The following is a 15,080-nucleotide window of genomic DNA, read 5'->3' as shown; positions in this document are numbered from 1 at the left end:
CAGCCATGGTTTTATCTATCTGAAGTCAGTCTACATAAAACAATTAGATTCTTAGGAATTAGTGAAATCATAGAGAGATCATGTGATACTTTGTTTCAGGACGGCTTATTTATTTTCTAGAATCATGAGAATAAAAAAGGTTAAAAAAATAGCACAAATATTGTTTGAGTGATAAATATCTGAAATATCTGTAAACTTAAGAAGGCAATCTCAATTAAAATGGATAGATTATTAGAATATATCTTAGCTTGATATTCATTCATGTCTGATTCTTCACACCCCACAGACCAAACTGTCATGGGATTTTCTTGGCAAAGATACTGGAACAATTCATCATTTTCTTCTCTAGTGGATTAAAGCAAAACAGAGATTAAGTAACTTGCCTATAATTTCACAGTTATTAAGTGTCCAAAGCCATTCTGAACTCAGGTCTTCCTAACTGCAGGCCCAGTATACTTTTCACTATACCACACCTCTGTGGATTGAAATCTGGCCTCAGATACTTATTTGTCTAGTGAGGTAGAAAAGGAAATGGCAAACCATTCTAGTATTTTTGCTAAGAAACCTCAAATGAAATCAAGAAGACTTGAATATAACTGAAAACAACTAAGCAGCAATGACTTAATATTATATACTTAGCTTTTATAGAAGAATGAAACAATCATATGCTCATTTGGACATTTCCATGCTTTAAAAAAACAAAACAAAACAAAAAGCATAATAGTTACCCAATAACTTTTATTTTCCTCAATGAATTCAGTGCTTGGAAGAAGTTAGCCTCTACAGGTGAATTCATAGGCATTCTTTTGTTGAATAACAGGTAGCATATAATTCAACGAATGGTTTCCTCAATTTGTCTTATCTATAAGAAAAGTCAATACTAAGTTTAGTGTACTATTCTAGTAATGAACTACTCTCTTTGTATTTGGGCTTCTTCAGTGAGTTTTGGGTCCATTATTAGTTCTACTTGTCCCTTTACTTGGCTTTGGGGGTTTTGTGGAGTATATCTGTAATCCCTGCTACTAAGAGAAGCTGAGCCTGGTCGATCAGTTGAGTTCAAGAGTTCTGAGCTGCAATAGGGTTTAAATCAGTTATTTTGTACTAAGTCTAGCATGTATCTGTGTGTTTTTGCACATGTACACACGTGTGCGCGCCCCCCCCCACACACACACACTCTGTGAGCCCGCAGGAAGCAAAAGTCCCCCAGATTTAGAGGATAAGGTGTATAAAGTTAGAAAATCTATCCCAAACGTACCTATAGTCTATTTATGCCTGGCCTGTGACAGAGCTGTCTGAACTTGTATTGGTCTCATCAGCCACAGTTGGACATGTTGTAGCTTGACTAACATAGTGAAGTCATTTTGGTCCTCTTCTGAAACAAAGACAGCAATTAGGATTAGGTCCTTTAGTGACTACTATACTCCCAGATTGTATGAGAGAGAAATTGAGTATCAAATTAAATCAAAGGAATTCTTTTTGGAAGTTGGTAAAATGAGTCCTAAGTAAGTAAATACATAGTATCATCTGATGGGCCAGGTGGTATTTATATTTGAAATTGAAGGAAAACACAGGCTTGTTTGTAGGAACATTCTAAGTTTTGTGATCTAATAGCCCTAAATAACAGATTTTAAGTCATAAGAACATATATGTTATAGTATAAGACAGGAAAAAGATGGTGTAATATCTTTATTTTTTTTAACTGGGAAATTTTGTTTTGATAAAACATGTATTTCCCGGAAAAAAAAATCCTTCCCCACCCCCCTGCCCCCCAAAAACAACAACAACCCACCAAAAAACTTAGGACATCAAACAGTTAAGTAAAATCACCAGAAAATAGTATCACTATTAGTACAAAGTTTGCAGTTTATAGTAGGGAGAAATAAATGTATGTTTTAACTTTGAATGATATGGTACTAACAAGATTATATTTGAAATAAGTTTTTTGTGTTGTTTATATCATTTTAATCATTTATATTGGGTTTTGGCCTTCTCCTGAACTTTGTCATGTCATCCAAGTCTTGTTGTGGTTCTCTGAATTCTTTTATTTGGTATTTTTTATTCTTCAATTACTCTCTGGTGCCTTTTTGAAAGAATTAAAATTTTTTGAATTATCCATTCATTCAGTCTTTTTTCCAGTCAGCAAAATAGCAGTTTGTTTCTTAATTGACATTTGAAAGATAAATTGAGTAGTACTATATGGAAGGATACTTTTCGATCAGCTCTTTCACTCAGTGTACTATTTAACACATATTTCAAAGATCTGAAACCTTGTCGTTCACATTGACTACTTTTCTGCTTTACCATGAAGTCCAGTACTTGTCATTAACTTTTTATTTCTATATATTTGATGTGAACCTGAATGTTCCTATTTCTAATGTTCAATTTAAATCTTCTGACATTATAGTACTCCCCAAACTGATTTACAATGTCCTATTTGTTATTGTTGTTTCTTTGTTTTAAGTCATATTTTCTCTGTTCAATCCATCAGCAAACATTTATTAAGCATCTTTAATATGCCAGATACTGTGCATGATAGTAGGAATATAAAGGAAAATATGAAAATCCTTGACCTAATGGAGCTGAACAAACCACCTAGAAACACTTAAGCAAAAATGAAGATTAGTTTGTTTGTTTGTTTGTTTTTTAGGGTTAGCAGTACCCTTTCAGATATTGCATAATAAGGGCATCTTTTAAACATGTTATTCATGACCTTGCATTGATATTCTACATAACAGTAATATCCAGAGTTGTATTACATTTGTTTGTTTTTATCAATGAAGAAAGCCCTAGGATTTGCTGTTAAAAAATGTTCATTGTCAAGGATGTATCAGGGTGATTTAATTGATGAAGAGCCAAAAAAGAGTTGAGAGAAGATATAGATTGCAAATATCCAATAACATCACACATGTAAAAGAAATTAACTTAACAAAAAAGAAATCATTGCTTACTGATATTGGAGTCATTTTTTACTTAGTTGTTTTATCTATAGTCAGTCCATAAACTTTAAAGAAGAAAAATGGAAAAAAGCAAATTAGGATAAAAATAACATATGATAGGCAATTAAAGTAATGTCCAGCTGTTAAATGCCAAAAAGTGCTAGATTGATAAAAGAACAATCAACACAGTATCTCTTAAGGAAAAAATGCAAATTAGTTGCAGCAACTAGGAAACCAAAAAAGCAGTAAATACTTTTATCTCCTTGACAAGATACAACAGTCAAGGGCATTAAATGCTTATTTATGACATTAAATTCATTTGTTACAGAGAATGACATCAGAAAATCAGTTTTTGTTGTTACTTTTGTATTAGTCATGTCCTACTCCTCTTTTAACCCTATTTGGGAGTTTTTTTGGCAGAGATCCTGGAATTATTTTCCAGCTCATTTTACAGATGAGAAATTTGAGGCAAACAGGGGTATAAGTGACTTGCCTTGATATGTGCACATGTATATATGTACACACATACATATATATTTAGATTTGGGTATACACACATGCATCAGATATCACATTTACTGTTGAGGTTGTTAATGCAGTGCATGAAAATGAAGTGGCGCATGATTTCCTTCAATAATAATCTTTGTTTAATATCTTCAGCATAGCATATAGCTTCCAAAATAACAATTGTAAAATGGTAAGGTGTTTAGACTTAAAAACTTTATATATAATTGCATTAATAATTATTATTTACAAGTCCAGCTTTGTCTTTTTCCAGAATATCATATTTTGAGTTGTTTTTTAATTATTGTGATTTTAGACTAATCACTTTAATGTTAATAAACTTAAGTTACTCCTTCTTATCTCCTGTGTCAAATTCAAACAAACTCCTGTTTGGCATCCAAAACCTTTTAAACCTGGTTCTAGCCTCCTTACCAGCCTTTATTCCCCTTTAAATAGTTTCTGATCCATCTAAATTGGCTTAATTTTCATAGTGCATTTATATGTTTGCATATTGTCTCCTCCATTATATATAAGCTCTTTGAAAACAGAATCTATGTTTTATCTCATTTTATATCCTCAGTACTTAGCACAATATCTAGTACATAATAGATGGTTAATAAATATTGATTGAATGATCTCCCTTCTCTTTGTTCTTGTCCAGATTCTTGGAATGCACTTCTCTCACCTTCATTGTTTAGAATTCCATTTTCTTCAAAGTTCATCTCTTAGGCAAATGGCTTAGTGTTGTAGGACTAGGAGTCAGGAACACCCAAGTTCAACTTTTGTCTCAGACACTTATTTGCTATTAGGCCTGTGACCCTAGGCAAGTTACTTAAATTCTCTGTTCTTCCTTTTTCTCTATTTGTAAAATGGGGATAATATCATTTACATCAAAGAGTTGTTATGAGATTCAAAGAAGCTAACTTATAAAGGGATTTGGAAACCTTAAATTTCTATATAAATACTAGCTGCTATTATTATTTGCTTATGTTTAATCCTTTTCTTAATCTCAGTTTCTATTACCTTTCTCCACAGTTATTTTGTATATATACATATTGTATGTAATTTTGCATATACATAGTGTTCTTTTCAGAGAAATGAAATCTCTTTAAGCAAGAACTTTATTTTTTGGTATCTCCTGTGTTTACATACATGAGGTGCTTATTTTTTATTTTATTTTATTTGTATATGCTTTTAAGTAAATGCTAATTTTGAAACTACTAGAGAGTCAGGGTAATCATGAAAGGTATGATGGAAAGAAGTGGGACTCAGGGTGGATTTTGAAGGACATATAATGAATATGGCCTTGGAACTATTTTGCAAAAATTTCATCTTACTAAGTGATACATTCTATGGACTTGGGATTTGTTGCCTCCAGGTACAAATACAGAATGATGTTTGTCATTCAGACATCTTCATAACCTAGCCCTCCTATCTTTCCAGTTTTTTTATACCTTGCTTCCTAATGCATATTCTTTCCAAAACAAGACACAGGTCATTTTCTTTGGCTGTTCCATTGGGCTGGAATGCTTTCTCTTCTCACATCTATTTATTGACTTCCCTGACTTCCTTTAAGTCCCAATTAAAGTTCCATTGTTTTACTGAGAGCCTTCCTCAATGCTGTCGTAATTCTAGTTTCTTTTCTACATAAATTTATCATGTCAGTAACTTCCTTTTTATATATTGTTTTACGGGCAGTCTCCCCTATTAGATTGTAAGCTCCTTCTTGGAAGGGATTATCTTTTGCCTCTTTATATCCCTAGTGCTTTCCCACAATGCTTAGTACATAATAGGTGCTTAATAAATATTGATTAGATGAGAAAACTCTTGTTATAGATACAGGCTTGTGCCTTCTCTGTAATTTATAGTCTTAAACCTAGGGAACTAAGACATTAAGTGACTTGCTCAGGTCTAACAGGCAGTTTGCAGCAGAGGCAGAACTGGGTCTGAAAATAAGCATTTATTAAACTCTTACTATGTGTGAGATATTGTGTTGCAAACTGGACATCTAAATAGAAGTAGAAAGACAGTTGCTACCCACTAGGAGTTCATGAGGGAGGATAATACATCAAAGGGAATTGAAAGAGGATGGAGGAGACATTAATGGGGCATAGTAGAGAAGGAAAATCCTGTGGAGATGTGACAGCAGTACAGACTAGAAAGGGATCTTTGTCCTAGATTTTCCTCTTTCAACAGAGGTTCTGTGAGAAACCAGCTCATCTGAATATGAGAAGTTGTCCAGAAAAACATTGAGATTTCTTGCTAAAGAAATTTCTGTGGCATGGTAGAAAAAAGTCCTGGGGAGATGAGTCAATTTGTTCAGCCTCAGGAGAGATGAAGGTGGTCTTGACTCTAGGACTATTCTCTAGCTGTTGTACCATATTGCTCCTTAGGAGTGTAGAAATAGAACTGAAAAGTTAGAATTTAAAGGAAATAATAAAGGAAGAACTCACAGGATTGATTACAGAGAGTCTCCATGGTACTTTAATATTGTCTTAGTTTATCCTCATAGTGTCCTTTCCAAGTAGGTAGGAAGTAAGCATTTTTGACCCCCACTTCACCAATAGGGGACTTGTTCTGGTCACATTGAATTCTAAGCTATGCATCAATAATAAAGGGAGTAAGGTGGACATATCATTTAGAAAAAGGCAGTGACTTTTTCTTGAATTGCCTTATAATTTAGTAACAGGTAAAGTTGTCTATGCTTGAAGAAGAATTGGGAATCATTGAATCTAACCTAGGAAGATATTCATATAGTAACTATATTCTTTCAAAATTTAAAGCAACAAGAAACAGAAAATTAAGCATTTTAGTAATGAATGACATATTTAAAATGATTTTTGAACAGACAACTACCATTTTTTCATTTTATGAAGAAAAATAGTAATTATTTGATTAAGCCTACTAAATATGATAGTACTAATTTTCATTGTTCTATTTTCATCTGAAGAACCGTGAGGAAAAATAATTTTGTTTTTCACATCAGCTAATCAAATAAAATATTACAATTTCTGATTGTTGTATGTAAAAGAGCAGTATGTGAACTAAGTCCATAAAACAGATTAGTTTTCTATTATTTTTCATTAGCATTGTAAATACCATTACCCCAAATAATTAAATAAATAAATAATGTTTTGAAATAAAGCATAGATTTTCTTGTGGTTTTTTTGTTTGTTTGTTTGTTTGATTGATTCCTATCCTTCCACTGTTCTTATCATGGCATTTATGTGTTGAGATAGATTTTTTTTTTTTCCCCTCCCTTAAGATTATTTCCCCCTGATTTTTCCCCTGAGGTAATTGGGGTTAAGTGATTTACCCAAGGTCACACAGCTAGGAAGTATTAAATGTCTGAGGCTAGATTTGAACTCTAGTCCTCCTGACTTCAGGGCTGGTGCTCTAGCCACTGCCCCATCTAGCTGCCCCATCTCTTAAGCTAATTTAAAAAAACAAAACAAAAAAAAACAAAAAAACGTTTTTTCTCAATATTAATTTATTATCCAAATACCTGTAAAAATACTTTTCAACAATTCGAATTTTTTCTTCTCCCATTACTTAACTCCCCTCTCCCTAAGACAGCAAGTAATCTGATACAGGTCATACATGTACAATCATTTTAAATATATTTCCATGTTTGTCATATTGTACAAGAAAAATCAGACTAAAGGGGTGAGGGGAAACATAAGAAAAGGAGCATCTAGGTGGCACAGTGGGTAAGAGCATCAGCTCTGAAGTCTGGAGGACCTGAGTTCAAATGTGGCCTCAGATACCTAACACTTCCTAGCTATGTGATCCTACAAGTCACTTAACCCCAATTGCCTCAGCAAAAACAAAAGAAAACAAAAAAACATAAGAAATAAAAAACAAACAAAAGATGAAAGTAGTTCACATTCAATCTCCATAGTTCTCTGGATGCTGATAGCATTTTCCACAGGATTGCTTTTCAAAGCAATTTTGGTGTTATGGAAGTCTGGACTGGATTAGGAGTCAGCAAATCAGAGTTGTAGACTTAACTCTGCCATTAAGTTGTGTCAAGTTGGGTCAGTCACTTACCACCAGGGCCTTATTAGTTTCCGTCTGTTGAAATGAAGAGGATTCATTAAGAAAGGTCTCTAAAAGCCTCTAAAGTTCAATAATTTTAGCAGAATTTTATGTTTGTTAAAATTTGATGCTTGATATTCCACAAAATTGAGGGAAAACATTAGTGAAGGAAAACAAGATAAGGAAATAAAATATCAAAATAACTATGGCTTCTTGACATAAGATGGAATTTAGAATGTGTTTGTACTTCTTTATGAAAAATGGGTGACCTTAAATTTGGAATCTCAACTTTCCCTAGCTAATTATTAAAAGACAAAAATAGTAGATGATTTTAATTGAGTTAATGTAATTTTAACTTACGGGGATTTAAATTAAACTACCTTTCCTTTCTTTTTAAGAATAAAGGCTCACTTCAGTTTGAAGACAAATGGGATTTTATGCGCCCTATTGTTCTGAAGCTTTTACGCCAGGAATCTGTCACAAAACAGCAATGGTTTGATTTGTTTTCGTAAGTAACCTTTTCATTTCTATTTTTGGGGCAACATAATAGAAATATTGCTATAAGATATTTTTTGATGAATCAAAAAGAAATACTTCTTTTAAATTGGCACATTTAATATAAAATGAAGTTAATGTTATACCCTAAAATATAATACATAGCATTGTTTTATTGAGATTGAGCTTTTTTTTTCTTAGTTATTTTGAAAGTTACTTTAATTATATACATTGCTGCCCTCTTTTGAGCCTTTTGCTGTTTAGTATATTTATATATTGAGGCAACAGTGATACTCTTACTGTATACTGTATATAGTATTAGACTTAGAATCATAAAGACCTGGGTTCAAATTCCACATCTGGCACTAACTAGTAAATCACTTAATATTTATGTGCCTCAAACAGCAAATTAAGATTTATTTACAAAGTCATATTTGGTAGAGGAAATTTCTTTTGTGGAAGAAATCTCACAGTCATATCTCTCATGTTCATAATTATATCCTATGAGAATTAAAGCATAAGAGCTGACACTTAAGTGATTTTCCATTCTATATCAGGTCTACCCCAGTTTTGCTATAAACCAATTGGGTAATCTTGGAAAAGTCACTCAACTTCCCTTATATTAGTTCCTAAGAAAAGGAGGTTGAACTCTATAGTCTCTTTTGTATCTAAAAATTTTATGATTATATAATATTCGCAAATATACAACTCTTTGGTGTGTCAGTTGTTTTAAATCAATGAAAAAATTAGATCAAATGAGATTAGAGTTTGGAAAGTGTTTTACAAATATAAAGCACAATATTATTGTATTTGTTATTAATAAGTAAAAGAACTTTAAACTTTGGTGTGATACTGCTACCAGTCAGCTACTGATTCAGATAGGAATTACATCTTGATCTGTGAGCATTCAGAAGCTTGTCATTTAAAATGAACCTTAGGCATACTTTTTTTTGTAATATGATTAATTATTCCTTCTATAAACTTTTTGTAAATTCAAATTTTTTTCAGTAGGATTTTTTTTTTTTTTTTGGTTCCTACTGTTTGTTTTTTTAACTGAGCCTAAATAAAATAAATATTTTAAGTATGTATAAATAGTAAATACCTGAAGCAATGTGAACTGAATAAGTTGTGTGTGATGGAGCTTGACTGGAATTTTAATGATAGACTAAGTTCTGTAGAAAACATTGATATATTTTTTAAGTTATTATTATTAAGAGTAATAAAACATGTATAGATTAATAACTGTCTTCCAGGAATTTCTTTCTAAAGCTCTGGGTGTGGGTGTGGGTGTGTGTGTATAAAGAGAGAGAGAGACTACAAATAAAAATTATGCCCTTCATTATTTTCAAAATTTGCTTTCATTATTTTCTAGGGATGTCCATGCAGTTTGTCTGTGGGATGATAAAGGCCCTGCAAAAATCCATCAGGCTTTGAAAGAAGACATACTTGATTTTATTAAACAAGCACAGGCAGTGAGTCTTTGAAAGTTAATTTACGATATAGTTGCTTTTTTAAAACTAGTATTTTGCTTTCAATGATTTGTGGAACATAATCTATCTTGTTTAGTAGATTGTTTGAGAATTCAACAGGTCTTTAAAATTTTGTCCTGAAAATACTTTTTCCTTAATATATTTATTACTGCTTTGCTAATATAGTATTAAACGATATTCTTGCCCCAACAAGATTATCATTTTGGTGCCTATAGTGTACCAATTATGGGCCCTCTTATGAGACTCCTCCATAGATAGCAGATTTTTTTTTTTTTAATGCCAGAGTCCTTAATGCATTGGGAAATGCTTAAGCTACATTTCATTCTTGCTACTGAGTCTAAAATTCAAGTGTTGTAGCAGAATAAAGCTTACCTGTTATGAAAACTTCTAACAGATAACTAGCTTTTACTTATTCAGGAACTTAGCCATTTACTTCATTTCAGCAAATATTTGTCATATTGACTATATCTATTAAGTTTTTTGTTCTTCCTCACTATTGCTTACCTTCTATCCATTTCATTCTTCATCACTATCTTCTAGAAGGTGACAGGAAATTCAATGAATTTAAACCCAAATAAGCCAGATCATTTGCTTGCCGAAAGCTCTTGTAAATTGATTGGTAGAAAGAGATTGAAGCTAATGACTGAAATTGATTTTTGGGTTATCAGGATTTTAAGTTATTCTTTCTTTGTATTAATCAAGAAACAACTGAATTTTAGTTTTGTTTTTGTTTTTGTTTTTTTTTTTTTTTTTTGTTTTGTTTTGTTTTGTTTTCCTGACATGGATGCTGTTAATTCCAAAGAAACAAAAAGAAGTAAAGGAAAAGATTCTTGTACTTTATCCAAGCTTACCAGATTCTAATGATTTATTAAAAAATGTTTGAATCTGAAGAAATTAATAAGTCTTGAATTTTTTTCTATCTTATGGGCCAAGGTACTGCTCTAGTGTATTGATAATTGACTTCTGTATAGATGTTTATTCTTATACTTCTCAAACTATTAGTACCTAAATTTCTTTGAAAATAAAAATAAAAGTAAAATGTTAATATCTCAATATTGTATCAATTATCATACCTCTCAAGCACTATTTTTATATTAATTCAAAAGATCCACAAGATTTTACTTTCTATATTATGAATTTTGGAAGTCAGAAAACTGGAGTTTCTGATCTTTTAATGAAATTTTAAATGTCACTAATTTGCCAATGATAGTAACATTCAAACAAACCATGAAAAGTTGTAAACTTAGTGAATTAACTTCTTAATAGTTATTTATCTCTGCATATCAATGTTTTTGTCTACACATATAGTCTTTATTCTGGATTAAAATAATTTTTCCTTTGCATTTAAGGAACTTAAAATACCAGTAGTGAGCATTGATAAGTCTTTTATTATGTACTGTATGGCTGCTAATATCTTGGTTAGGAATCATAGCATTGTGTGTAGAATTTCTTTAGAATAGTGAATGTTTTATTGTGTGTTTGTTTTTTCACTTAATAGTATTTGATTTTTTGATTATTATTTATTATTATGTATATTATTATTGATTTTTTATTTTTAATAGTATTTTGATTTTTTTCTGGTTACATGTATAGTTTTCAACATTTACTTTTGTAAGATTTTGGGTTTCAAAATTTTTCCCCTTCTTCCTCTATATTTTTCTGATATAGATTATATATGTACAGTCATTTTAAACTTATTATTTCCATATTGGTCATGTTGTTAAAGAAAAATCAAAACAAAGAGGAAAAACATGTAAAAGAAAAAAACAAAAAATAAAAATGAAAATGGTATGCTTTGATCTCCATTCAGATTCATAGTTCTTTCTTGGATGAGGATTGCTTTTTTCCATCCCAATTCTTTTGGAAATATCTTGGGATCATTGTATTGCTGAGAAGAGCTAAGTCTATGATAGTTGCAAATGTTTTATTGTTAACACAATCAATCAAAAGCTTTGTTTAACACATTTTTTCTAAGTGTAATTTGAAATTTTATAGAAAAGCATTCATGGGCTTTTTTGTTTTTTTGTTTTTTTATTTTAAATTTGTGACTTTTGAAAAAGTTGAATTGTGCCTTTTATAGTGAAGGAAATTCATTTGTTAATGCATAAAAATAAATTGAAATATTATTTACTATGTTTTTAACATTTGATAAATATCTATGCTGAATACTATATGTGAAATCCAAATAGTGAAATATATTATGTCTCTGTCGCATAGTGAAGAGTTGAGAATTTACTATTCTCCAGCTTAGGATGTATGGTAACCCACAGTGTTGAATTGAGGATAGAATCTAATGTATTTGACTCAGAACTTAAATGCTAGAAAGAGACATAAACATAGGTACAACCCTTGAAAGAGGTATTTTTTTTAACTGTTAGTATAGCAGCCTAGGAAATCAACAATAGTTTAATTGGAAATACAAAATTAACTTCGTTTTAAAGTTATTTTGTTCTTTTAGTGTTGTCTATATGTGTTCTTTTTACCTGGGATTGTTTTTTTCTTTCAGAGAGTACTGAGCCATCAAGATGATACAGCACTTCTAAAAGCATATATTGTAGAGTGGAGAAAATTTTTTACTCAATGTGATATCTTACCTAAACCATTCTGTCAGCTAGAAATTACATTAATGGGCAAGCAGGGCAGCAACAAAAAATCGAATGTGGAAGATAGTATTGTTAGAAAGGTAGGTAAAGTTGCCTCACTGTCCTGTCACATAGTAGCTTTAGATCAACTTTTTCCCCTTTAGATTCATATTCTGTCTTCAATCCTTGCTGATTCTTACCTGATTAAAAAATATGTACATGTATATATATATATGTGTGTGTGTGTATATATATGTGTGTGTATATGTGTGTGTGTGTGTGTGTGTGTGTGTGTGTGTGTGTGTGTGTGTGTGTGTATATAATTTTTTTTTTCCTTATTAACTTCACAGGTCTTGCTTTAGCTTCAGATATTTTTCAGGTTATCTGTTACCAAATTTTGACCAAATTCATGTTTCTAATTAATTTCCTTCAGACATCACCTCCCTCTTAACATTTCCTTTAATTCAGTTTTCCTCTCTTTCTGCAGGCATTATTAGTCCATTTCATAATTTCAATGCTCATATTTAATTTTTGTATTGCTTTCTATAATCTGATCACTTTCTCTCCTTCTTATTACTCCTCTTTTCTACTTCATTTAATTCCTAACTTTAACTTTCATTTACCTGATGCTACTTCTTCTGAGTTTCCTCTCTATTTGTAGATTTAGTTTCTACTATACTGTTTTGAAGTTTTGAAGGTATTAAATCATTTTGATGAGGGGCAAATGATGAGGCTAGTGATTGAGAATTGGAGTAGGAAATCCCCTCTGGTTGGCCCAGGTTGAATGCGAAAGAATTCACAAACCTGAAATCTGTTTGTAGCAAAAGAGATTTATTGTTGGCACTGAGAAGCCAGCTTTGCTAGGAAGACAGACTTAGTGGGTAAGGTCCTGTCAGGGAAATAACAAGGATTAACACTGAGAAGAGAATTATCTTCACAGTGGGCAATAGTCCTGGAAGAACAACTTTGCTATGAAGAGGGCTTCCATGGCAAGCATAATCCTGTTTTGGACTTCTGCAAAGATTTAGGATTCAGAATGTCTTTTATTACCAGTCTGAGTATTGGACTGTCATTCACAATTGAATGTCAGTGCCCAGGGCTTAGATCTCTAGTAGAAAAGAGATTGCTTATTGTAGGAGTTGAGCTACTGGTAGTAGTCCCAGACTATTCTCCAACTGAATGAGACCACTTAACTGCCCTGATGGGTGGGGCCTCTTTCAAAGGAGAGTTGGACAGTCTCAGGGCTTACCCCCATCAATTTCATGTGTGTCTGGTCTTCCTGACTAAATTTTAAATTCCTTTTGGGGCAAGGAAGCTGTACAAACAATTAGTTTTCTTATTTCCTCATCTGTCAAATTAGATGATAGATTTGATGGCATATTGAAAAGTTAGTATGATAGAATGTAAGATATCATTTGTCTTTATTATAGTTATAACTATTGAATGAATTCATTCTCTCTCATCTTCCTTTTACATTTAGATTTGTTGAGCTTGTCATTTAAACTTATTACTTTCAATTTTGGCCATTTATGTTCATATTACTTTACATCTATTTTGTTTCAAGTTCTATAGTATGTTCTTGGTTTTAAAAACCAGTGATCTTTTTTTATCAATCAGTAGAACATCAGTAAACATTTATTAAGAGACTGCCATGTACCAGACATAAAGAATACAAAAGAGATAAAAGGGTGGGGAAGGCAAAAGACAATCCTGCCCTCAGGAAATTTATAGTTTACAGTTGGTGCAGACAACATTCAAACAAATGTATATAAAAACTAGATACAGATTATATAAGAAATAACTTCTCTATTCTCAACTTCTAAAACTAGGGTAGGATTTTTAGGAGTGCCAGAGTGCTATAGATTAGCTTTTTGTGTTTGAGGCAATTAGTGTTAAGCAACTTGTTTAGGATCACAGAGCTAGTAAGTGATAAGCAAATGTCTGAAATTGGATTTGAACTAAGATCTTACTGACTTTAGGGCCAGTGCTCTATCCATTGTACAATCTAGCTGTCCCAAATATTAGTTTTTAACTAGTTTTCTTTTTTTTTTTTTATTATTAATTTTATAATTATAAAAATTTTTTGACATTGCATATGCATGAGTAATTTTTTTAAAATAACTATCCCTTGTATTCATTTTTCCAAATTTTTCCCTCCCTCCTTCTGCTCCCTCCCCTAGATAACAGGCAATCCCATACATATTAAATGTTTTAACTAGTTTTCTAACAGTAGTGATGCTCACAGCAGTGAACAGTGGATCATATATGAATAATGTTAGCTTCATGGCTCTTACCACTTCTTGGACCCTTCCTTCATTTTCTCAAGATCTACCGAAGTTCCAAAGGATACTAAAACAATAAATATTCAAAACAGTTCTTTTATCCCTAGCAGACCTAAAAAAGGTGAACTCTGAACTTGACAGAATTTAGGGGTTTGGGAAAGCTGTAAAATTTTTAAAAATAACTCTTTCTGTGAATTATCTTTTCCTTCTTAATTTATCTTAATTTGCATTTCCATGGTTATGTCCTACCCTCTTTGTCATTTCTTTAGTATTTCTGCTTTACTTTTTCTTGGATTGTGGGCATCTCCTGGGACCTTAATAATGAGCAACTAACTACATAGCATTTGTGTTTTAGTTGCTTTTGACCTATAGTTTGTATTCTTAGATAAATATGTGTTATGTGATCTAATTGGGTTAACATGAAGTTGGATTCAGTTTCTGGGGTCTCATATTTAATTATGTCTTTGTATCTTAAATATACTCTCTCTTATTTGTCTATGACAGAACAAAGTATTTGGATAGTATTAAACAGGCAGCATACTTACCTATATTTTATCATCCTCTGTTTCCTTTTAAGTTAGAAATAGAGGATGATACTATTTTTAATAGAAAGTCTAAACAAAGAAACCTTATAACTATGAAGGCTGATATATTTTTGCTTGCCTTATAGTAACTGGGAAGAAGGGGTAGGGGGCAATGTCTCTATGGAAGCAATTACTTGACCTCACAACTCAGTTTCCTCCCTGCCTATTC

The 15,080-nt window shown here is 31.8% G+C and overlaps 1 protein-coding gene across 4 annotated transcripts in view; it reads left to right on the top strand.

Annotated features, from left to right (window-relative positions):
* The window catches only part of CUL5 (cullin 5), an 89,726-nt gene that overhangs the window by 31,906 nt on the left and 42,740 nt on the right, over positions 1–15,080 (top strand). For 3 of the 4 annotated variants that reach the window (XR_012488405.1, XM_074304335.1, XM_074304336.1), the window contains 3 exons: positions 7,877–7,986; positions 9,346–9,445; positions 11,970–12,146. Coding sequence is in view for 2 of the 4 variants with exons in the window: in XM_074304335.1 (XP_074160436.1) it covers positions 7,877–7,986; positions 9,346–9,445; positions 11,970–12,146 (387 nt within the window). In the remaining 2 variants the exon portion in view is untranslated. Of the gene's footprint in view, positions 1–7,876; positions 7,987–9,345; positions 9,446–11,969; positions 12,147–15,080 lie in introns of those variants that run through there. The other variant, XM_074304337.1, reaches the window with a different exon arrangement.

This window comes from Sminthopsis crassicaudata, chromosome 3 (assembly GCF_048593235.1).
Source record: "Sminthopsis crassicaudata isolate SCR6 chromosome 3, ASM4859323v1, whole genome shotgun sequence".
Classification (NCBI taxonomy): Eukaryota; Metazoa; Chordata; class Mammalia; order Dasyuromorphia; family Dasyuridae; genus Sminthopsis; species Sminthopsis crassicaudata.
Note: the sequence above shows the minus strand (reverse complement) of the source record. Positions and strands in the feature narration are given on the sequence as shown.